A 21,413-nucleotide genomic window follows, 5' to 3' on the forward strand; every position below is an offset into this window, starting at 1 on the left:
ATTAAAATCCAAAAGTCTAGGTTTCAAGGGTTTGCCTAGTGTGCATGATCCCTGTATTTGATCCATAGTAACACAAAAGTAAACAAATGAACAAACAAATAAAAGAGAGCACATAAAGATCACAATCAAAATTCCAAAGATGAAAGTGTCTGAGTTGTAAGGTGAGATTAAGATAGACCCTGCACTGGAGAATAAAAGATAAGTGAGCTTGAAGACAAAGAAATAGAAACTTTTCAAAATTACACAAAGCAAATCTTAAAATAAAATTTTGGATTTATAACATATTCAGAAATATGTTTAAAGACAGTACAAAAAAAGAAAAGGATATACAGCGATAGAGAATAGAATTGACATCTCACTGCAATCATGTGAGCATAAATCTGAAGTAGTTTCTGGGACAGTAAATTCTAGAGCAACCACTAAAATCACTATAGTGAAAAACTTTGAAGAGAATTAACTAAGGCAATTTCCATTACAGTAGAAAATAAGGGCTGCCACTCCTACCCTAGGCCACCACTCCATCAGAGTGCACAGGCTGGGGGGACAAGACTGCCTGCAACTAGGACTCAAAGAGGGAGTCCCCACTGTGCCATGACATGTGACTAAATCAGTCAGGGCCACTCCAGAGAATCGGATTGGCTATTAAATAATTAGACACAGAAAGTACCTTTTTCTTGGTTTCAATAATGGCTCCTCAGTCCCAGATCCCACAAGGGAAGCAAAAGAGGCAGACAAAAGAGAGAGGGGAGCACATTCTTAAGTCCTATATATTGAGGGGAGTCATTCCATAGAACATTCCATCCAAACAAGAAGGCAGTCCAATCCCATTGGGTAATACCCATTCCTAGAGCCTTACTCCCCTGCTGAGCAGAGATGGGAATCCACCTGCTTCTGAGGACAAGGAAGCCAGTCTCCACATCTCCATCGCTGGAAGCTAGGGGGCGCTCAGCTCCTATGTGGCAGCTTCAGACACCACTGCACTGCATCCTAGAGCCGGGCTGCTCATATGAACCCTATGGCCAAGCTGCTTCTCCAGAGGTTTCAGAGGTGAGACCACCTCTCCAGTGACCCCGAGGGCAGAGCATCAAATAAAAGAGAATTATTCTTGAGTCTTTTGAAATTTTGAACTATTGAAATTTTCCCAGCTAGGTTTTGGGCTTAGGGGGACCCATAATCTTCCTCTTCTTTGTAGCTTTTCCCTTTGAACAGGAATGGCCAGCCTGTACCTGTTTCATCATTGCACATGGAAAGCATATAACTTGTCTGGTTTCACAGGATCACAGCTGGAGAGGAATTTGCTTCAAGATGAATTGTACCATGTGTCTGTCTGATTCATATCTAGTTTAAATAGCATTTTAGATGATACTGAAGCAAACAAGGAAGCTGGTTTGGGCCTGGGAAGTTGGAGACTGCCTCTGGGGCATTGACATGCTAATTCCTCCAGCGCCCTTCCTCCACCCTTTCACAGAGAACCTGACCCTGGAATTGTTCCTCCCTGCAGGAGCTGTTAATTAATGTCTGTTGGCCTACTACCTGCCTGGATCACTCCACCACTTGGCCCTTCCTCCTTGCCCATTTGTTTCCCACCTTTTGGCTCACCCCAGCCTAGTCACCTAGCCTAGTCACTTACACAGGATGGGGGAGACCAGAGGGGGAAGAGGACAGGAGAACAAAGAAAATCTAAAATGTATAAAAGGGGTAGGATGCTCCCACTTCTTGGGATGCCAAGATACCAACTATAGACCCCTTCTTTCTCCAGGGAGAAATATTTCCATCCTTTAAATAAAACTTGCTTTCTATGCTTGCCTTGGAAATTCTCTGGTGATTAATCTTCACATCTGGGAAATGGGACTTGTGTCATCAGTAAACGATGGTATCAAGACTATGGACATAAAAATTAGAAATGATCTTCATCGCTGGAAGCTAGGGGGCGCTCAGATCCTATGTGGCAGCTTCAGACACCACTTCACTTTCAACAGGCCAGGCTGTTGCTGCCTGCATCCCAGGAGTCAAGGCTGCCCATATACATGGGTTAAGATTTAGGGGGATGTTGGGTAGATGAATGTATTTGGCATGCAAAAAGGGCATTTGGGGGGCATTGGGGTGAAGCACTTCTACAATCCTCCTCCCCTGAAAATTCATGACTTAAAGTTCTAACCCCCAATGTAATAGAGCTTGGAGATAGCATCTTTAAGAGATAATTGATTCTTCTTCTCCAGCTCTTCGTCTCTACCCTGTCCTTGGTTACTCCCCTTATATCAAAGAAGACATTTGACATTTGTTTTTTAAGGATTGGCTAGCTTCACTTAGCATAATCTGCTCTAATGCCATCCATTTCCCTCCAAATTCTATGATTTTGTCATTTCTTATTGCAGAGTAATACTCCATTGTGTATAAATGACACATTTTTTAATCCATTCATCTATTGAAGGGCTTCTAGGTTGGTTCCACAATCTTGCTATCGTGAATTGTGCTGCTATGAACATTGATATAGCAGTGTCCCTGTAGCATGCTCTTGTTAGGTCTTTAGGGAATAGACCGAGTAGGGGAATAGCTGGGTCAAATGGTGGTTCCATTCCCAGCTTTCCAAGGAATCTCCATACTGCTTTCCAAATTGGCTGCACCATTTTGCAGTCCCACCAACAATGAACAAGTGTACCCATTTCCCCGCATCCTCGCCAGCACTTGTTGTTGTTGGACTTCTTAATGGCTGCCAATCTTACTGGAGTGAGATGGTATCTTAGGGTGGTTTTGAATAACATTAAACAGGGATGATAGGCGGGAGGGAAAGTGAGAGTTAAGGGAAATTGCATGGAATTGGAAGGTGAGCCTCAGGGTTATACACAATTACATATAAGAGGAAAGGAGGAGTAGGAGGAAAATTATATAAGTGGAAGAAACGATTTATAGTAGAGGGGATGGAGAGAGAGAAGGGGAGGGGAGGGGAGGGGAGGGGTGAGGGGACAGTGGAGAATGGGATAGACAGCAGAATACATCAGTCACTACAAAGGCAATTTGTAAATCAATGGAAATGTAACTGATGTGACACAGCAATCTGTATACGGGGTAAAAATGGGAGTTCATAACCCACTTGAATCAATCTGTGAAATATGGTATATTAAGAACTATGTAATGTTTTGAACAACCAACAATAAAATTAAAAAAAAAAAAAAGAGATAATTGATTATGGTGGCACATGCCTGTAATTCCAGTGGCTGGGGAGGCTGAGGCAGGAGGATAGCTAGTTCAAAGCCAGCCTCAACAACAACAAAAAAAGGCATTAAGCAATTTAGTAAGGCCCTGTCTCTAATTAAAATACAAAATAGAGCTGGGGATGTGGCTCAGTGGTCAAGTGGCCCTGAGTTCAATTCCCAGTACCAAAATAAATAAATAAATAAAAGAGATAATTGAGGCCAAATGTGGTCATTAGACTGGAGAGGAAGGAAGAAAACAACAATAAAAACAATAATGGATCCTGAGACCAATAAACTTTGTCCCCCTAAGTAGTAAAAGAGAACTTCTCTCTCCTTCTCCTTTTCTCTCTGTCCATTAACATACACACACACACACACACACACACACACACACACACACACAAAGCCAGATTTCTACTAGGCAGGACAATAGCCTCTCCATGGAGGAAAAGGTTAGATCTTAATGTTTGTTTTTCTAGAAATATTCAGACCAAGTTGTTATTAGGCAGCTATAATACTACTTTGGAAGAAAGAAGCCAGGCCATAATACTCTTTGTTCCAAAAAACTTTGAAATCAAATTGGTAGGAAAATGATTACAATTCTTATTCAAGGCCAGTTTTGAAGGGATATGATGAAACTTAATTGTTTCAAAAGTTCCATCTCCAAAATCCCTGAAAATTCACAGAATTTGTAAAGAAGAGGCAGGGAAGTGACACAGGCAGGAAATGTTCTTACATAGATTTAGTGATCCTGAAAGTAGACAGGCTGGAGTGGGCATCTCTGCTCCCACCTTCTGTGAAGACTGCCAGGATGGGGGATCTGGCCTTCAGCTTCCTTCTTTCAGCAGGAAAAAATATATTACCAATTCAGTAAGGAGGTGGACTTCAAATTTATTCTGGCTTAAAATTGGAAGCCGTTTTCATCAGCTTTGAGTGGGGCTCCTGGTTTCAGAGGTTTCAGTCCATAGACAGCCAACTCCACAGCTCTGGGCCTGAGGTGAGACAGAACTTCAGGGCAGAAGGGTATGGAGGAGAAACATAGCTATGAATATGATAATCAGGAAGGAAAGAGAGAGAGAGAGAGAGAGAGAGAGAGAGAGAGAGAGAGAGAGAGAGAGACAGAGAGGGAGCACTTCACTCACCAGGGACAAAATATATGCCCTAAAGGCACACACCCCCAGTGACCTACCTCCTCCACCTGTAAGTGCAAGGCCCACAAATGACAGAGGCAGGAGATGGGAAGCAAACCTCGGATCAAAGCTTGGATCAGCAAGCTTTCCTTTATTCTGCAGTGAAGTCAACCCATCAGGCACAGGAGGGCTCATTTTCTGGGTATGGAGATGGCCCCTGGGTTACAGAAGAAGTTGGGTTTTATAGTTTATGATGAGGGTTATTTCATCATTGGAGACTGCAAACATTCAGTGTAGACAGTCAGAGACCTAGTTGTGCAGGTTAAAATTTTAACTCAGGAAGGTAGTTGTAAAAAGTTTGAGACTCATTGTCACTGTGCAAACCTAAAACTCGGTGTTCACTGCTTATCTTCCTTCCTCTGGGACCCATTCTTACCTAGAGCGTCACTATTTGCTTTTCTCCTTCCAGGACTCATCTTCAAAGGGGAAAGGTAGAAGTCCAGGGCCCAGTGTTTCAGTATTTGCCTCTTTCCTTCAGAACCCATTGTGATTGGGAAGGAGTAAATGTTTGCTTTTGGTGGAGAAACTGGGGATGAACCTGGGAAGGGATGAAAATTTGCTTTTTCCCTCAGGCCCATTGTTACTGGGAAAGGATATACTGGGAGAGGTTTAATGTGTGGCTAATTTTCCCTCCCTTCTCCCTAGTCACACTGTCCCTCTGTTTTTCCTGGGGAATTGTCCTATAGTAATAGTATTATTGTCCATAACTCTTCACCACCCACACCGTACTTGCCTACAATTACCACCCAGTTAATCCCTCTCACTGGATCAATCCACTTATTAGGTTACAACTCTCATAATTTAATTGTTTTACCTCTGACCAGTCTTGAATTGCCTCACTCAGGACCTCATATCTAAACAATTAAAGTTGGACACCTCATATCTAAACAATTAAAGTTGCAAAATGGGTTTTATTCAAAGGCAGCTTTGATGGGAGATGGAATAAATTTAATTATTTCAAAAGTTTCATGTTAGAAAAGCTCCAGGTCAAGGAAAGCTTTTAACATCAGGGATAGGATGAAAGAAATTGTACAGGTTTCACCTCCTTATAAGTCACTGTGGCCCAAATAAATTTTACAGGTTTTGCCTATTTTCTAGTATCTGTAGCCTTCTTAGCATATAAAAAGCAGCCAGTACTTCCTGAGACCACCACTTGCATCTCACCACTGTATACTAGGTGTGTCAGGGTGCAGCTAGCTCTTCTCTTTAGTTCACAGGATGAGCTTTCATGAACTGTATATGGAGAGCTGCACTGACCTCAGTTCATTCAAGGAGCTCATCTGTACCTGGACCTGATTCAGATATGAGACTCTGCGTTGACACTGGTTAGGTGATGAAATGAGTTTTTTGGAAGTCTTGAATGGAAAGCAGTTTATTATGCATGTAGAAGAAATATGAATAATTTGTGGTGCACCATGGTGGTTTTCAATGATCATAAATTTCTTGATACTCAAGAAGAGAAACTAGTTTCCCACCCCATGTGGTTGGACTTATTAAATTCATTTCTAGTGAAGAGACAAAGCAGAATCAATGATGTGCAGCCACAGACCAAAACACACTGGGGTTTCCTGCTTGGTCTGCTCTCTCTTGAATCACTCATTCTTGGCTGACTCATCTTCTACCACACAGTCAGCTAAAGGGAGTCCCCCATGACCAGGACAGGGCTGTGGCCACAGTCTATAGTAATGATCTGTGATGGAGGTCTTTCTGTGTCAATCAGCCTTCTAGTTCTGGCCTTGAACATTGCCCATAGGAAAGGGGCAGGATAATAAATCTTGGTAATTTTAAGCTGCTTCATTTTGGAGTGATTATTACAAACCAGTAAGTAATAAATATACAGGGACCAGCTATTTTAAAAAGACATTAGGAAATCAAATACAAAAATATGCAAAAAAAGCATATATCCATCTACTCTGGTTTTATCATACCATGGGAAATCAAGGTTGGGCTTTTGTTTTAGTACAAAATCACCCTAAGAGAATGAAGGTGAAAAGCTATAGGTTTATTAAAAGGGATTCATAAAATGCATTTGTTTAAATTGAACATCATTTCAGTGTGAAATCTCTAGGACTCTAGGAATTGAAAGGAACATTCTTGACAAGATTAGGGAATGTAATAAAATTCTACCGCTAGCATCTTTCTCAGTCATGAAAGCTCAACACTTTCTTCTGGGGATTAGAAACAAAGTAAAGATGTTGAATCTCAGCATTTTATGTAACTTTGTTCTGAATGACACAGGCAGCACAACAGCACAAAGACACAAAGGAACCCCTGGTCTGCAGCAATGTTCAAATTCTCCAGGCAAATGCTGGAGGTTTCCTTATAAGGACTCAGTCTTATTTCTTTCTGAGAACAGTTCCTGGCTCTACACTGAGATCTACTTTGTACTCTTGGTGATCCACTGTTTTTTCCCCCGAAAGAAATGCAGCCTGTGTTTTAAGTTACATACTGCCTCTTGCTAGTGGGACTGGTGGGTTCCATAGGTCTCTTTTTATTTGTAAACGCAGTCCCTTATACTGAAAAGTTGCTTGGGGTGGGTTAGTGGATGTCTGTAATCCCAGGGGCACTGGAGGCTGAGGCAGGATGATCACAAGTTCCAAACCAGCAGACCCATTCTCAAAAAATAAAAAGGACCAGAGATGTTGCTCAGTTGATGAGTGCCCCTAGGTTCAGTGCTTGATAATAATAACAACAACAACAAAACAAAAACAAAAACAAAAAAAAAAAGAAAAAAAAGAAAAAGAAAAAGAAAAACAGAAATGAAAGAGAAAGAAAGAAAATTTACAATGTTTTTCCTAATCATATTTTCTAAAAAAATCTCTTGAAGTCCTTCAAAGTCCACCCATTGCCCATCTCCAAAACTACTCCATCCTTTTAATTTTTTATAGTGGAACCCTATTTTGGAAGCTAATATCTGTTGTAGTTGTTATTGCTTGGAACAAATTGTAACAAAATATTTGTTAGCCCTTAAAAAGAGAAATATTCTCAGGCTGGGGATATAGCCTAGTTGGCAGAGTGCTTGCCTAGCATTCACAAGGCCCTGGGTTCAATTCCAAGTACCACCAAAAAAAAAAAAAAAAAAGAGAGAGAGAGAGAGAGAGAGAGAGAGAGAGAGAGAGAGAGAGAGGGAGAGAGAAATATTCTCATTTGTAATAACATGAATGACTTAAAGGACATTGTGCTAAAAGAAATAAGCCAGATACAGAAAGACTGCATGATATCACCACATGTGGAATCTGGAATCTGGGGTAGGGACAAGATACTGGTCAGAGAGTACCACATTTAAGGTATGCAAGATAAAGAAATACTGGAGATGTGAAGTATTAATATACATCATGGTGATTATAGCTAGTAATACTGCATTGTATACTTGAAATATACAAAGAGGGCAGATCTTATGTTTTCTAACCACACACACAGATACATGAAAACAAAGAAGGAAAGAAAATGGGAACTATTTGAGGTGATAGATAAGCAGCAGTTTGATTTTGGTGATCATTTCACAATGTATGCACTTAGGAAAACATCAAGTTGTCTATGGTACACATACATGAATTATATTTGATGATAATAACTCAATAAAACTTAATATTTTGGCAGCTGAAACAACAACCAATTGTTGAAGAGCAGGACTCAGAGCAAGTGGGCTGGGTAGTTTTGACTAACATTTTCTCATGAGGTTGCAAGCAAGACTCTGGATCAAATGGCAATAATGTGCAGCTTAACTAAGGTTGAGGATCTTTGTTCAAGCTCATGCACTTGGCAATTAGCCAGAAGCATCAGTGACCCAATGTGTGGGTCTCTCCATAGTGCCCTCTTCTCCAGCGCAAATGTAAGAGTGAAGGTGAGAGAAATGTTTCTACTCCACCTGAATTAGTCAAGTTTAGGATCAAGTTTGCTCTTAGCATTTTTGTTCTCTAAGGACCATGAAAAAAATTTGAAATCTTTGGGTCAAGACTACTCAAAGTGTGAACAGCAGCATCAACTTCTCTGGGACATGGTATAAATGAATGAATAAATAGACCTCTGGCCATGTCAGGAATCACAAGAAGACAGCCACTTTTGTTCCCTCACTGATGAACAGTGAGTAATAGCAACCACAGGCTCTGATATCTAGTTGGGCAGGTTCTCCCAAGAAGCCATCGGAGAGTTGTGTACATCTCAGGGACACAGAGTCAGCTATAGCCCAATTTCATATAGTTTAAATAATGTAACTATTTGCCCTTGGAAAGAATCCTGAAAAGGAAAAATGGTGGCCTCTTTTTCTGCATTAGCAAATGTTAACTGCTGTGACCTGAAAACCAAGCCACTGTATAGTCAGTAAATTTTCATCCAGGGTCAGTTTTGTGAAAGCCCAAAACTTCTTCCTGGTGACCTTCACAGTTCAGATCCTCTCCTGGCAGAAGGAGATCCTCCTTTTTTTCTCAGTACTCCTGAGAAAGGGGAGAGGGACAATTCTGAAATACACTGAACATTCTGTTCTTAATAAGTCTGGACTCAAGAAAAAATTAGTAGCACAAAGCGAATCTAAGGGAAAGGAAATACCAATCCCCAATCTGCTACAGCCTTCCACATAAGAGAAGGGAATACTCTACTTTAGCCCCTTTTAGTAACCTTCTACCACATAAAGGGATTTCGGGGTGGGGGGGAGAAAAACATGAAGGACACAGCCCAGTGGCATAGACTCCCTAAGATTGAGACCTGGTCACAAAAACACAGAACATTTTCTCCCCTAGCCCCAAGTCTTGTAGCCACAAGGAATTGCTCTAAAGGCCAAACGTGAATTCCTTTTACCCAGTATATCATGTCTAATGTCTGCCTTTCAAAAAGGAATTTCCAGGCATACTAAAAGACAAAAAATAACAGTTTGAAGGAACAGAACAAGTATTGGAAGTAGATCTGGATATGTCAGGGAGGATGGGACTGTCAGACTGTGAACTTAAAACAACTTAAATACAACTGTGATTAAATAGGAATATTTCTAATAGAAAATATAGATGGCATGGGAGAACAAGCAGGTAACATGAGCATAGAATTAGAAATTCTAAGAACAAAAGAACTACCAATATAAATGAAGAATATTTTTGATGGGCTTATTAGTATCCTAGAAACAGTTGAGAAAAGAATATCTGAACTTGCAGAAACTTCCAAACCCCAAAAGAAAATAGAACAAAAACCAAAAAAAAAAAAAAAAGGAACAGAAGACAAACTAAAAAGGTATGCAGTCTGTGTCACGTCCATATCAGAAAGAGAAGAAAGAGAATGGAACTGAAGTAATATTTGAAGCAATAATGTCTAAGAATGACCCCAAATGAACATCAGACACTGAACCACAGAACCAGAAAGCTCAAAGAACACCTAGCAGGTTAAACAAGGGGGAAAAAATCTATTGCTAGGTAAATCAGATCCAAATGCTGGAAAATCAGAGAAAAAAAGAAAAATACTGAAAGAAGTCAGTACATACAGAGGAACAAATTCATTATGACTGAATTTTGGTGGAAGTTCATGGCCATTCTGATGAGGTTTGGTGGAAATGAGAAATCTGTTAATAGAAGCTAGAAGAGAGATGATCTTTGTTATCTGTGTCTTTGTGACAAGCCAGGAAGAGAAGCTTCACCTGGAACTAAATCACCTGGAAGCTGGATCTGGAACTTTGAGTCCCCAAAATTGTAAGAAAATAAATTTCTGTTGTTTCAGCCACCCAATCAAATGTGTTTTGTTATAGCAGCCTGAGCTGAATAAGATACACATTATTCACAAAATGATTTTCACTCTCTGTTCTGCATAGGGTTACACAAAATAACAATGTAAGAGATGTGTCATCAGGCAATTCAGAATAGTGTGAAGTGAGAATGACCTAGGAAGGATCCTCAAAGGAAGAGAAAATTTGTCTAAGAGTGAGTGGAATCTGTATATGAAAAATAAATACATAACTGTCCTGCAGGAGCTCCGACCCAGGAAACAGATTTGGATCCTGACAGGTGGAAGAATATATGAGGCATGGATGGGATAGTAGACATTCTTTATTCAGAGGAAGCAATAGCCTCTACCCAGCCCCAAGCTCTAGCTTCAGCCTCCTGCCAATTCTATTTAGGCTCCCTGAGCCATTCCCCTAGGTCTTTTTTATATGCAGGCCATACAAAGAAGGCACATTGCCAACAGGTTACATAAATGGGTGTATGATCATAAGCAAATGTATATGACCTTGACTACATATACTGAATCACAGTGCTATGACCTTGGGTTACACACTAAAACATAGCTGGCCAGAAGCCTCAACAATGGAGCCTAACTGTAGCCATTTTTGTTCTTTCCTAAAATAACTTCACTAATAAGTAAAGCAATGCAAGTTTACACAACAGTGACAGATTTTCCACTGATGCACTGGATCAAAGATTAAAAACATCAACTGCCTTCAGTGGTGGTGATGAAGTAGGGACACATACAATTGGTGGCATTGTAAATTGGTTCAGTTTATCCAGAGAGCAGCCTGAGATTAACTTATAATTACATATAGTAATATACAAATACATATAATGAATCCCCGGCATCATATTTCTATTGCTAGGAAATATCCTCTGAAAGGCTCTCATGAGTCTGCATAAACACTAGGTACACATTAGAAGTCATAGATAACCTAAATGACTCTGTATCTTTTAATAAAATAAAATTTGTGGTTAAAACCTTCCCATGCCAGATCAGTTGGTGATTGGATAAACCCAATTAGGTATACCCATCTTGTGGAAAAATATTCAGCAATAAAAAGGAATCAAATACTGATACATGATGCAAGAAGCGTCAACCTCAAAACATTATAGTAGGTCTAGATGTGGCTCATTGGTAGAGTGCTTACCTAACATTCTGTGAGACTCTGGGTTCTCTCCCCAGCAGTGTGCAGGTGCATGTGCACACACACACATTATGTTAAGTGAAAGAAGCCAAACAGACTCCATACTATAGGCTTCCATTTATAAGAAATGTCAATAAACAAATCTACAGAATTCAAAACCAGATCAGTGTTTGCCTAGCCCTGGGAGTGGGGACAATGCAAAGGAGCATGTGGAATTTCTTAGGGTAATGGAATTATTCTATATTTGTATTGTAATGCTGGTTGCATAAATCTGTATGTTTATTTAAAATGTGAATTTTTAACATGAAAGTAGGAAACTTTGGACTAACATTACTCATAAATCCTTGATAAAATGTCAGCAAATCAAATCCAAAATATATGATGAATATTTAAAAAAAAATCAATCCTAATTTACTATATTAGTGAAATAAGGAATCATCTCCTCAAACAAAAGATATTATAAAAATATTTCTACCACGCGGCCTGCGCAGTGGTTTCATTAATGAGGTTCTAGGCATAAAGTTAGTTAGAAGAGATCGAAATAAAACACACAAACCAGTTACCTTATTTATATTGCTAGGTCCGAGACGGCTCACCTCTCTGGTTCCCGCCTCTAGCCGCCCAGCAGGGTAGCGAGGATTACTCTGGGCTAGCAGGAGAGAGAGACAGCGAACACGCCTGGGAGTAGCCTTTTATTTGGGGAACAAGAGATTCAGGGGAGAATTCCATCCAATGAAGGTTGAGGGGGGGCTGAACTCCAAGGTCAGGGTCAGTGATTGGGTCCCCGGGGTCAGTGGTCAGGCACACCCCTACACGGATGGGCTCTCTCATCAGGAAAGGGTCGGGAAAGCTTCGACACAGCCAAAGCGCCTCAGGCCCTTAACGGAAGTCACCCAATCACGCGTCAGAATGGCCCCCGACAAATATTATAAAAATTCAAGATTTATTCCTGACCAAATCTGTAAGAAAACCAGGAGTAAAAGCAATTTCCTCAATCTGGTAAGTGGCATCTTTAAAAAATCTACATTTAACAATGTACTTTATGATGAAAGTACTTTTACTTAAGATATTGTTTTAGTCACATTTGTATTGCTGTGACAAAACACCTGAGATCATGCAACTTAAATGAAGACAGGTTTATTTTGGATCACTGTTTCAAAGGTGCCAGTGCATAGTTACTTGTCCTTATTGCTTTGGGCCTGTGAGGGAAGTACATCAGTCTATGTCTACCATAATACAGGGTAGACATGTTTTACTGGAGCATGTGACAGAAGAGTTCCCTTCACCTCCTGATGCCAGGAAGCAAAGAGAAAGAGGAGGGGTCTGAGGTCTCTAAGTGTACAGCCCTAATAATCTAACTTTGCTATACCATGTCCCACATATACCATGTCCACCATCTCCCATTAGACTGATGACCAAGCCTATGGCATTTTGGGCCTTTGGAGGACATTCAGGATCCAAACTGTAACAAATAGGCAAGTATTTGACTCTCACCTCTTCTGTTACACATTGTAATGCAACATCTTAGCCAGAGTCTTGAGGCATGAAATAAAACATAAAAGAGTGTCATGCAGAAGCTTAGAAGATGCAAGACACAGCTTTACTCAGAGGTGCCATCAGTCTCTAGCTAGCTTTCAGCTCCATCTTCAGCCCCACCAGTTCCATTTACCCCCTGCCAGTTCCACTTATCCTCTTGAGTCTTCTGCATAGGCCTTTAGTTATATGCAGGCCAGACAAAGAAGGCACACTGACAACAGGTTACATCAGTGGGCACTTGCTCACAAGCAAATGTTTTTGACCTTGAGCACACAGGTTGAATCAGAGTGTTTATGACCTTGACTACACACTGAAAACAAGGCCCACCAGAAGCCTCAGTGAGGGAGCCCAACTACAGCTATTTGAGTATGACCTACAATGGAATAAATATTGTAAAGTTTATATTTCAATCTACAGATTACGATGTACCTTAATTTGCAGGTAACATGATGGTATACATAGAAAATCCCAAGACAAAATTTCTAGAACTAACAGAGGAATTTAGAACATTTCAAAGGACAAAGTCAATTGTATTTTCATGTACCAGCAACATAATATTTGGAAAACAGCAATAATTAAATTCCATTTATAATAGCATTGAAATAAAATATATAGGTACCCATTCTTAGAATCTAGGTAACTGTTTTAGTCTGCTTTTCTGCTGACAGAGTTCTGCTCAACAAGGACAAAATATATACCCCTAAAGGCACACCCCCAGGAACCCACCTCCTCCATACACCCTACCAGCATACAGTTACCACTCTTTTAATCCCTGTCAGAGGATTAATTCATTCATTAAATTAAGACTCTTATAACCCAATCATTTCACTTCCAAACCTTCTTGCATTGTCTCACACATGAGTTTTTTGGGAACACCTAATATTTAATATGTAACAGGAACGTTTTACACTAAAATCTATAAACCATCATTAAGAGAAAGAAGAGAAAGGACAGAAAAACTAAATAGAAATACTAAAGTCAAGGGTTGGAATAGTTCATATTGACAAGGTATCAGTTCTCTCAAAATTGATCTGTCAATTAAATGCAATTCCATTTGAAATTAAACAGGTAATTTTTTAAAGACACTGATGATCTGAATTCTATAATTAATATGAAAACAAAAAATGCTGAATCTTTAAAATATATATATATATATATATATATATATATATATATATAAAACTTCCAAATTGCACACTATTTGATTTCAAGATTTATTACTGCTTTCAAGTGGTTAAAAACAAAGAGACCCTGGCGCTCAGGATATTTTACATCGAAATGACAGAATAAAGATGCAGAACTAAAACTTCACATCTGTGCTGATGGAAAAGGGACTCAAGGAATCCAATGAGGAGAGGATCATCTTTTCAACAAAAGGAGGTGAACAATGAGACATGAAGAGAAGAACAAATACCATGTACAAAAACAATTTTAAATGATCACAGACCTGAATATAAAAGATAAAATCATTAAGCTTGTAAAAAAGTGCTAGCCAACAAAGGTATAATTTGAACCACAAATGTGAGCCATAGATGCAATCTTAAGTTTCCTAGTACATTTTAAAAATAAAAAGTAAGGGATAAATTAGTATTTTATTAATCACAGTACCTTCAAAATATAATTTCTGCATGAAACCAATAAAAAAGAGTGTTGACAAGATATTGTGCATTGCTCTCATACTTACCCCTTCTCATTATTACTGTTTGGAGAATCTGAGGGTTACAAAGACCTCTATTTTAGATCCTGCCAGGTGGTAGCTTTCCTCCAGTTCCAAGGACTCTGGCATTTGCTGAATACATCAGATTCACTGATGCCTCAAACTCTTCAGGCAAGAGAATAGCACAGAGATGGAGTTGGTGTGGGACCTCACCTCAGCTTGCTCCCTCCACTCCAAACCTTCCTCCAAATACCAGGAACTTCAGTCTCCCCAAACATCAGGATGTCAGAAAGCCTGTGGCTGTAAATCCTAAATTTACAGTGATCTCACTAGACCCTGTCAGGAGTTAGCCCCATAGATCTTTCCTTCTGGACTGATTTCTTAAGTGGCTCCCTTTGTTTTCCCCTTTTTATTCTCAGGGTTAGTACACCTGGGTTGTTTGTTGTTGTTGTTGTTTGTTTCGTTTATCTGTTTTTGTTGTTTTACCTATGAGTTACTCATTTATTTATTGGGTTTTTGTTTTTGTTGCCAGGGATTAAACCCAGGGGCACTTAACCATTGGACCAGATCCTCAGCCCGTTTTATATTTTCTATCCTCCTGTCCCTGCCTCCCCGAGTTGCTGGGATTACAGGCATGTACCACCACGCTAGCTGTTCACTAGTAATAAACACAATTTAAAGAATACCATGTGGCCCTACTACCTTATTGCTTTGCATTCCACTGCTCATTATTAATTACCACTTTCCACTAAGATTTGAAAATGTGGCCCACTAAAGAGGCCTTTTGATCCTGGGAGCAGTAGCAAGAATAAGTCTCAGGGTGGTACAAGGCTACTTCCAGGAAATTGAGGGAAAGCATTATGTTTGCAAGGTTCTTCCACGACCTGGGAACTTGCCTTTGTGGTATGGAGACCTGGATGCTCCCTGGGACAAGAGTCCACTATTGATCAACTGTGAGGAAACATATTTCATCTTTTTTTTTTTTTTTTTCTTAGTAACAGTTGGAAATCCCAAACCTGGCTGATATGGGATGAAAGTGTCAACTTTTGTGCAGAGCCTTGCCCAGTAGCAAGCCTAGGGAGACCCAGGACTCCCAAGTGAGCACAGAAAATGGGAATTCAGGTCTTCTGTATTCAGACACGTGGCCACACGGGGGCGCCACTTCGTTGCCCTCTGAGGCTGAGGGATCCAAGTTATGGAAAGATTAGGATAGAGATGGCTGATCTAGAGAGGGTGCATTGATGGGGGTTGGGGGGGGGGGAGATGAAGATTCTTCTGAGTTATCTTTAAGGACACAGGAGAAGAGGACACTCCTGCAAAGAATTATGATGACTTCTCAGATCTTCTGTCCAAAAGCCCTTTCTCCAGCTTCTGGATAATAACCTAGAAAACTGAAAAAAGACTGTGTGTGTGTGTGTGTGTGTGTGTGTGTGTGTGTGTGTGTGTTTTCTTCCTACAGACTGTTCCTTTCCCAACTATTCCTTTTTAAATATAGACTTTAGCAAGGCATGGTGCTGCATGCCTGTAATCACAGCTACTCTGGAGGCTGAAGTGGGAGTATTCCAAGTTTGAGCCCATCCTGGGAAAGTTAGCAACCCTGTATCAAAATAAAAGGAAAAGGACTGGGGATATAAATCGGTGGTAGGGTGCTCCTGGGTGCAATACATTGTATCACCAAAATAAATAAATATACTTTATTCTTCAATAATATCTTTAGATTTAGAAAAAGGTAAAGGTAACATGGAGTGCCTAGATTACACACTGCTTCCCCAACTGTTAACATCTTACTTATGATCATGTATATATATCACACTATTAAAGCAATATTGATAAATTATTACTCAGCAGCATGTTTTATTTGGATTTCATTAGCTTTATTTTTTAGTTATAGTTGGATATAATATCTTTCTTTCTTTATTTTTATGTGGTGCTGGGTAGCAAACCCAGGGCCTTACATGAGTGCTCTACCACTGAGCCACAACTCCAGCCCCTCATTAGTTTTTTTTTAATGACCCTTTTCTGTTACTGGATGTCATCCAGGATACTGCACTGCATTTAGTTTCAATCATGTCTCCTTAAGACTCCTCTGGCATGACACTTACTCAGATTTTATTTTCTTTGAATGTCCTTCATATTTTTTTTAGGAGTGCTGCTCAGAAATATTGCAGAATGACGCTTGATTTAACTTTGGTTGGCTGGGGCTGTGGGTTTGGGGAGACCACAGAGATGAAATGCCACTCAACAAGCATATGAACTGTAAATGCTGAGAAAATTTCTCGAGATTTTTAAAATCGTTCCTTACTCTCAATTATTCTGGAATTCATATTGTTCAGTTGTTGAAAATCTTTTATTGGTAGTCTGTGCTCTTATAGTTCTTCTGTCTTCCTTACAATTACTTTTCCAATTATACTACTTCTTTTCTTTTCTTTTTTAAAGAGAGAGAGAGAGAGAGAGAGAGAGAGAGAGAGAGAGAGAACAGTATGTGACTGCATGCAAGACACATCCACACACTTAAATGCAACAGAATATAAACTATTCAATTATAATGCTTTAGGGTCCATATGGCAAAAAATCTTTAAGAAGCTAACACTTTTGTCATTTGAAGTGTAGTATCAAAAATGAATAGCCACAGTTATTGAAAACATTAATAAAAACATTCCTCCTACATATTTCTGTGAGGTTACATTTTTTTGTTTCAACCAAAATCACAGATTAAATGCATTCTCTAAAGACAAATTAAAAAAAAACTTTTAAACTTGTAAAAAGTAATATGATCCAGTCTTTTGATTAAATCTTTTGATTTTTGGAAAGTTATTTCTCTTTGAAAGTATTTTTTCTGTTAACATGAAATTAGTTATTAATACTCAGAAGGAATAAAATAACTTTAAAATGGAATTAATTTCTAACAAGGCCAATATTGACAGACATAATCCACAGAAACATGATTACTTCTGGAGTGTACCGCTACTTTCTACAACATGTAAATTCTTGAAGCCAAAACGTTTGAGAACTGCTGATTTACATCCCAAGACAGGTATTAAGGGATGGTGTGTTTAAACAAAAAAAAGTACAAAGGAGTGTTCAGGGCAAAGTACCAGCCATGGCCATGAGTCTAGAAATGCATCTGGGGTGTGGACACACTGGGGATTCACTTCTCCCTCTTGGAACTTGGGTCAGGTAGTTCTGCCTGGATGCTCCTGACGTGACCCCAGTTCTTACTCCCATTGCATGTCCTGCTTCTAGAGAAGCCAATCAGTGTCACCGCGGTTCGGGTTTTAATGTCCCCTCCCACCAACCCTCAGGGACTCAGAATCTCCACAGGTGTAGGATGAGGGTGACTGCGCCCAAAACGCTGCTCCTGCTGCTCTTTGGAGCCCTGGCCCTGACAGAGACTTCAGCGGGTGAGTGTGGGGTAGGAAGGGAAACTGCCTCTGCCCCGGAGGAGCAAGGGGACTGTCCCGTGAGCGCGCAGGACCTGGGGAAGCCGGCCCAAGACTCTCCCCAGGTGGGGCGGCTCTTCCTGACCCTCCACTCCTGCCCTCCCATGTCCCACCGCCCCCTTTGCTTATCTCATCCCCGCTCCTCTCCTCCTGGAGTCGTCAACTTGGGACCTGGGTCCGCCTCCTGGAGGAGAGTCGCAGGGGTCTCAGCTACTCCCGCCCCCCAGGCTCCCACTCCATGAGGTATTTTGAAACCTCCGTGTCCCGGCCGGACCGCGGGGAGCCCCGGTACTTGGAGGTGGGCTACGTGGACGACTCGCCGTTCGTGCGCTTCGACAGCGACGCCGCGACCCCGAGGATGGAGCCGCGGGCGCCTTGGATAAAACAGGAGGGGCCGGAGTATTGGGAGGAGGAGACACAGAGAGCCCAGAGTTATGCGCAGAACCACCAAGTGAACCTGATCACCCTGCTAGCCTACTACAACCAGAGCAAGGGTGGTGAGTGACCCCAGGCCCGCTTAGGAGGTCGCTATCGCTGAGGTCCCTCACGAAGAACCCGAGCCTTCAGGGAGTCCCAAGCCTATAATCACCCCAAGGCTGAGGGACCCGCAGAGACCCTCGACCCAGAAAATGTCCCTGGGACTGTAACCTGGTTTTTACCGGTTTAGGGGAAACAACTCGCAGGGTGGGCGGGGCTGGGACGCTGCTGACCACAAGGCCTGGACAGGCTCTCACACCATCCAGAGGATGTATGGCTGTGACATGGGGACAGACGGGCTCCTCCTCCGCGGGTTCAGTCAGATAGCCTATGATGGCTCTGATTACATCGCCCTGAATGAGGACCTGCGCTCCTGGACCGCAGCGGACATGGCGGCTCAGATCACCAAGAGGAAGTGGGAGGCCGCCGGTTTTGCGGAGAATTTCAGGGCCTACCTGGAGGGCACCTGTGTGGAGTGGCTCGCCAGATACCTGGAGAACGGGAAGGAGACGCTGCAGCGCGCAGGTATGAGGGGCTTCAGGACACCTGCCTGATCCCCTGTAGGTCCCTCCTAAAGCTTCCTCAAAGGAGGGGAGGAGAGCTGTGTCCACACTAGGACCCTTCCTGCTCCTTGTCCAGGGGGGAGTGAGTGGGCCTGGACCCCCAGGTGCTGCACTAGAGAGGAACTGAGGCCGCTGTCTCTCAGGACAGGTATGGATCCACTCTCTCCCTGGCTGATAGGAAAGACAATAACTGACCACACGGCCTTGGCAGCAGCCTTGACATCACCAGGGGACTTTCTATTAGGTTTTTGTCTCAACTCAGCCTAGTGTCTTTGGAGGTCTCCAGCTTTTTCACATCTCTCAGGCTCCAGTCAGACCAAAACCTAAAGTGCTGCTCAGACACGTTTTACACTGGGTTTTCTCAATCCATTCTAGAACTTTCTGAGGTATAGGAGATTATGCCAGAAGCCTGAGTCCAGCCTTCTGTTTTGTGCTCCCTCCACCAATCCAATCCTGTTGTGCATTCTCTGAATGGACATGTGAATGCTGCTTCAGTGGCCCATGAGAGGTAATGCAAAAATGTCTGAATTTCTATGTTCTCCCTCTCAGATCCCCCAAAGACACATGTAACCCACCACCCTATCCCTGAAGGAGATGTCACTTTGAGGTGCTGGGCCCTGGGATTCTACCCTAAGGAGATCACCCTGAACTGGCAACGAGATGGGGAGGACCAGACACAGGACATGGAGCTTGTGGAGACCAGGCCTTCAGGGGATGGAAACTTCCAGAAATGGGCAGCTGTGGTGGTATCTGCTGGAGAGGAGCAGAGATACACATGTCATGTGCACCATGAGGGGCTGCCTGAGCCCCTCATCCTGAGATGGGGTAAGGAGGGGCTGAGGGCACAGAGCCTGTTGTCAGGAAAGCAGGAGACTTTCTGGATACTCTCAGCAGGGTAGGGACTGAAAGCCTGGGGATCAGGGCCCCTCACCTGACTTCCCTTCTCCTCCCAGAGCCACCCTCTCAGCCCACCATCCCCATCATGGGAATTGTTGCTGGTGTGGTTCTCCTTGGAGCTGTTCTTACTGGAGCTCTGGTTGCTTTTGTCTTGTGGAAGAAGAAGAACACAGGTAGGAAAAGTGCAGGGTCTGAATTTTTGTCCCACTGGTGGTTTCAAGTACCTGTGGAAGTGTGCCCTGCCTTGTTAATGGGAAGTGATATCTACACAAACATGTTTACCCAGCCTGGACTATGTTTGCTCTTTGTAAAGCACATAGAAACTACAGGACAATTTTATCCTTCTGATGTTTTTGGTGATTGGGACCTGATTCCCACTATTTTGAGGCCAGAGGGGAATTTCCCTGCTGAAGATAGACCTCCAGGAGAGAAATTGGCTCTACCCCTATCCATGTCCTTTCTTTGTATCTCCTGATCCTTCCTGGCATCACAGTTCTGGAAACTTCCACAAAGTCCAGAACTAGGGGGTTCCTCTGAGACCTGCTTCCAATCTGCTCTCTCACAGGGTGCTTTCATTCCACAGGTGTAAAAAAAGGGAACTATGCACCTACTGCCTGTAAGTATGAAGAACAGTGATCCCTGAAACCCTTGGAATAGTGTAGTGAGGAGCAATGGGAGAGCTGATCCATCCCATAATTCCTCCATTATCCAAATCTCCTGTGGACAAGTTCTGCTTTTGTTCTGCCCAGATAATGACAGTGCCCAGGGCTCTGATGTGTCTCTCAATGCTTGAAAAGGTAAGATCCTGGAGGGCCTGAAGAAGGAGAGGGTTTGGGGCATGGGGAGACTTGTAACATGGGTTACAAGGACTGTCTGCATTTAGAAATTTTGAGTGTGGGATAGATTGTTCAGAGTGTCTGCATTACAATAATTCATCTGAAATTTGTTCATAATACTTTGTTTTACAGTGTGAGACAGCTGTCTTCTATGGGACTGAGCAATACAGGTTTTGTTTTGTTTTCTTCCAGTTCCCTACTGGGAATTCAAGGAGTCTTGACTTCTCTTTGTGCAACTGGCATCTAACTATGTCTAATGTCTGAGCTCCTATCAGCATAATGTGAGGAAATGGAGAGAAGAGCCCATCCTGGAGCACTGAGACCCCTCCCTACACTTTCCTGTTCTCTTCTTCATTCAGCTTTCCTGTGTAGCAGATGTGGGGCTTGGATGTGTCCATTTTTGATTTAGCTTTATGTTGCCCTGAGCTGTAGTCTGTTCCTTCTCTATTGAAAAATAGAATGTGGATATTGATTTGTATTTTAAATTTGTGACATAGTCAATTGGTTAGTTAAATTAAGGGAAAATTCCTAAAGTTTATAAGAGAAAATAAAACCTGAGCCAGGCATGGTTGTGCACGCCTGTAATCCCAGTGGCTCAGGAGGCTGAGGCAGAAGGATAGCAAGTTCAAAGCCAGCTTCAGCAACTTAGTGAGGTCCTAAGCAACTCACCAAATCCCCATCTCTAAGCAAAATATATAAAGGACTGGGGATGAGCTCAATGGTTCAGTGCCTCTGAGTTCAATTTCCAATACCAGAAAGTAAATAAATAAATA

The 21,413-nt window shown here is 41.8% G+C and overlaps 1 protein-coding gene and 1 pseudogene across 7 annotated transcripts in view; both read left to right on the top strand.

Annotated features, from left to right (window-relative positions):
• Positions 1-21,413, top strand: part of LOC308648830 (patr class I histocompatibility antigen, A-126 alpha chain-like) — a 365,404-nt gene that overhangs the window by 20,947 nt on the left and 323,044 nt on the right. For all 6 annotated transcript variants that reach the window (XM_081293888.1, XM_081293892.1, XM_081293890.1 and 3 more), the window contains exon 2: positions 18,095-18,137. In XM_081293888.1, the coding sequence (XP_081150014.1) occupies positions 18,095-18,137 (43 nt within the window). The remainder of the gene's footprint in view (positions 1-18,094; positions 18,138-21,413) is intronic.
• The window catches only part of LOC308648838 (saoe class I histocompatibility antigen, A alpha chain-like), a 140,737-nt pseudogene that overhangs the window by 7,372 nt on the left and 111,952 nt on the right, over positions 1-21,413 (top strand). The window contains exons 4-5 of the transcript XR_014024419.1: positions 20,388-20,420; positions 20,554-20,601. The product of XR_014024419.1 is annotated as a saoe class I histocompatibility antigen, A alpha chain-like (transcript). The remainder of the gene's footprint in view (positions 1-20,387; positions 20,421-20,553; positions 20,602-21,413) is intronic.

This window comes from Spermophilus citellus (assembly GCF_964194105.1).
Source record: "Spermophilus citellus genome assembly, chromosome: 5".
Taxonomy (NCBI): domain Eukaryota; kingdom Metazoa; phylum Chordata; class Mammalia; order Rodentia; family Sciuridae; genus Spermophilus; species Spermophilus citellus.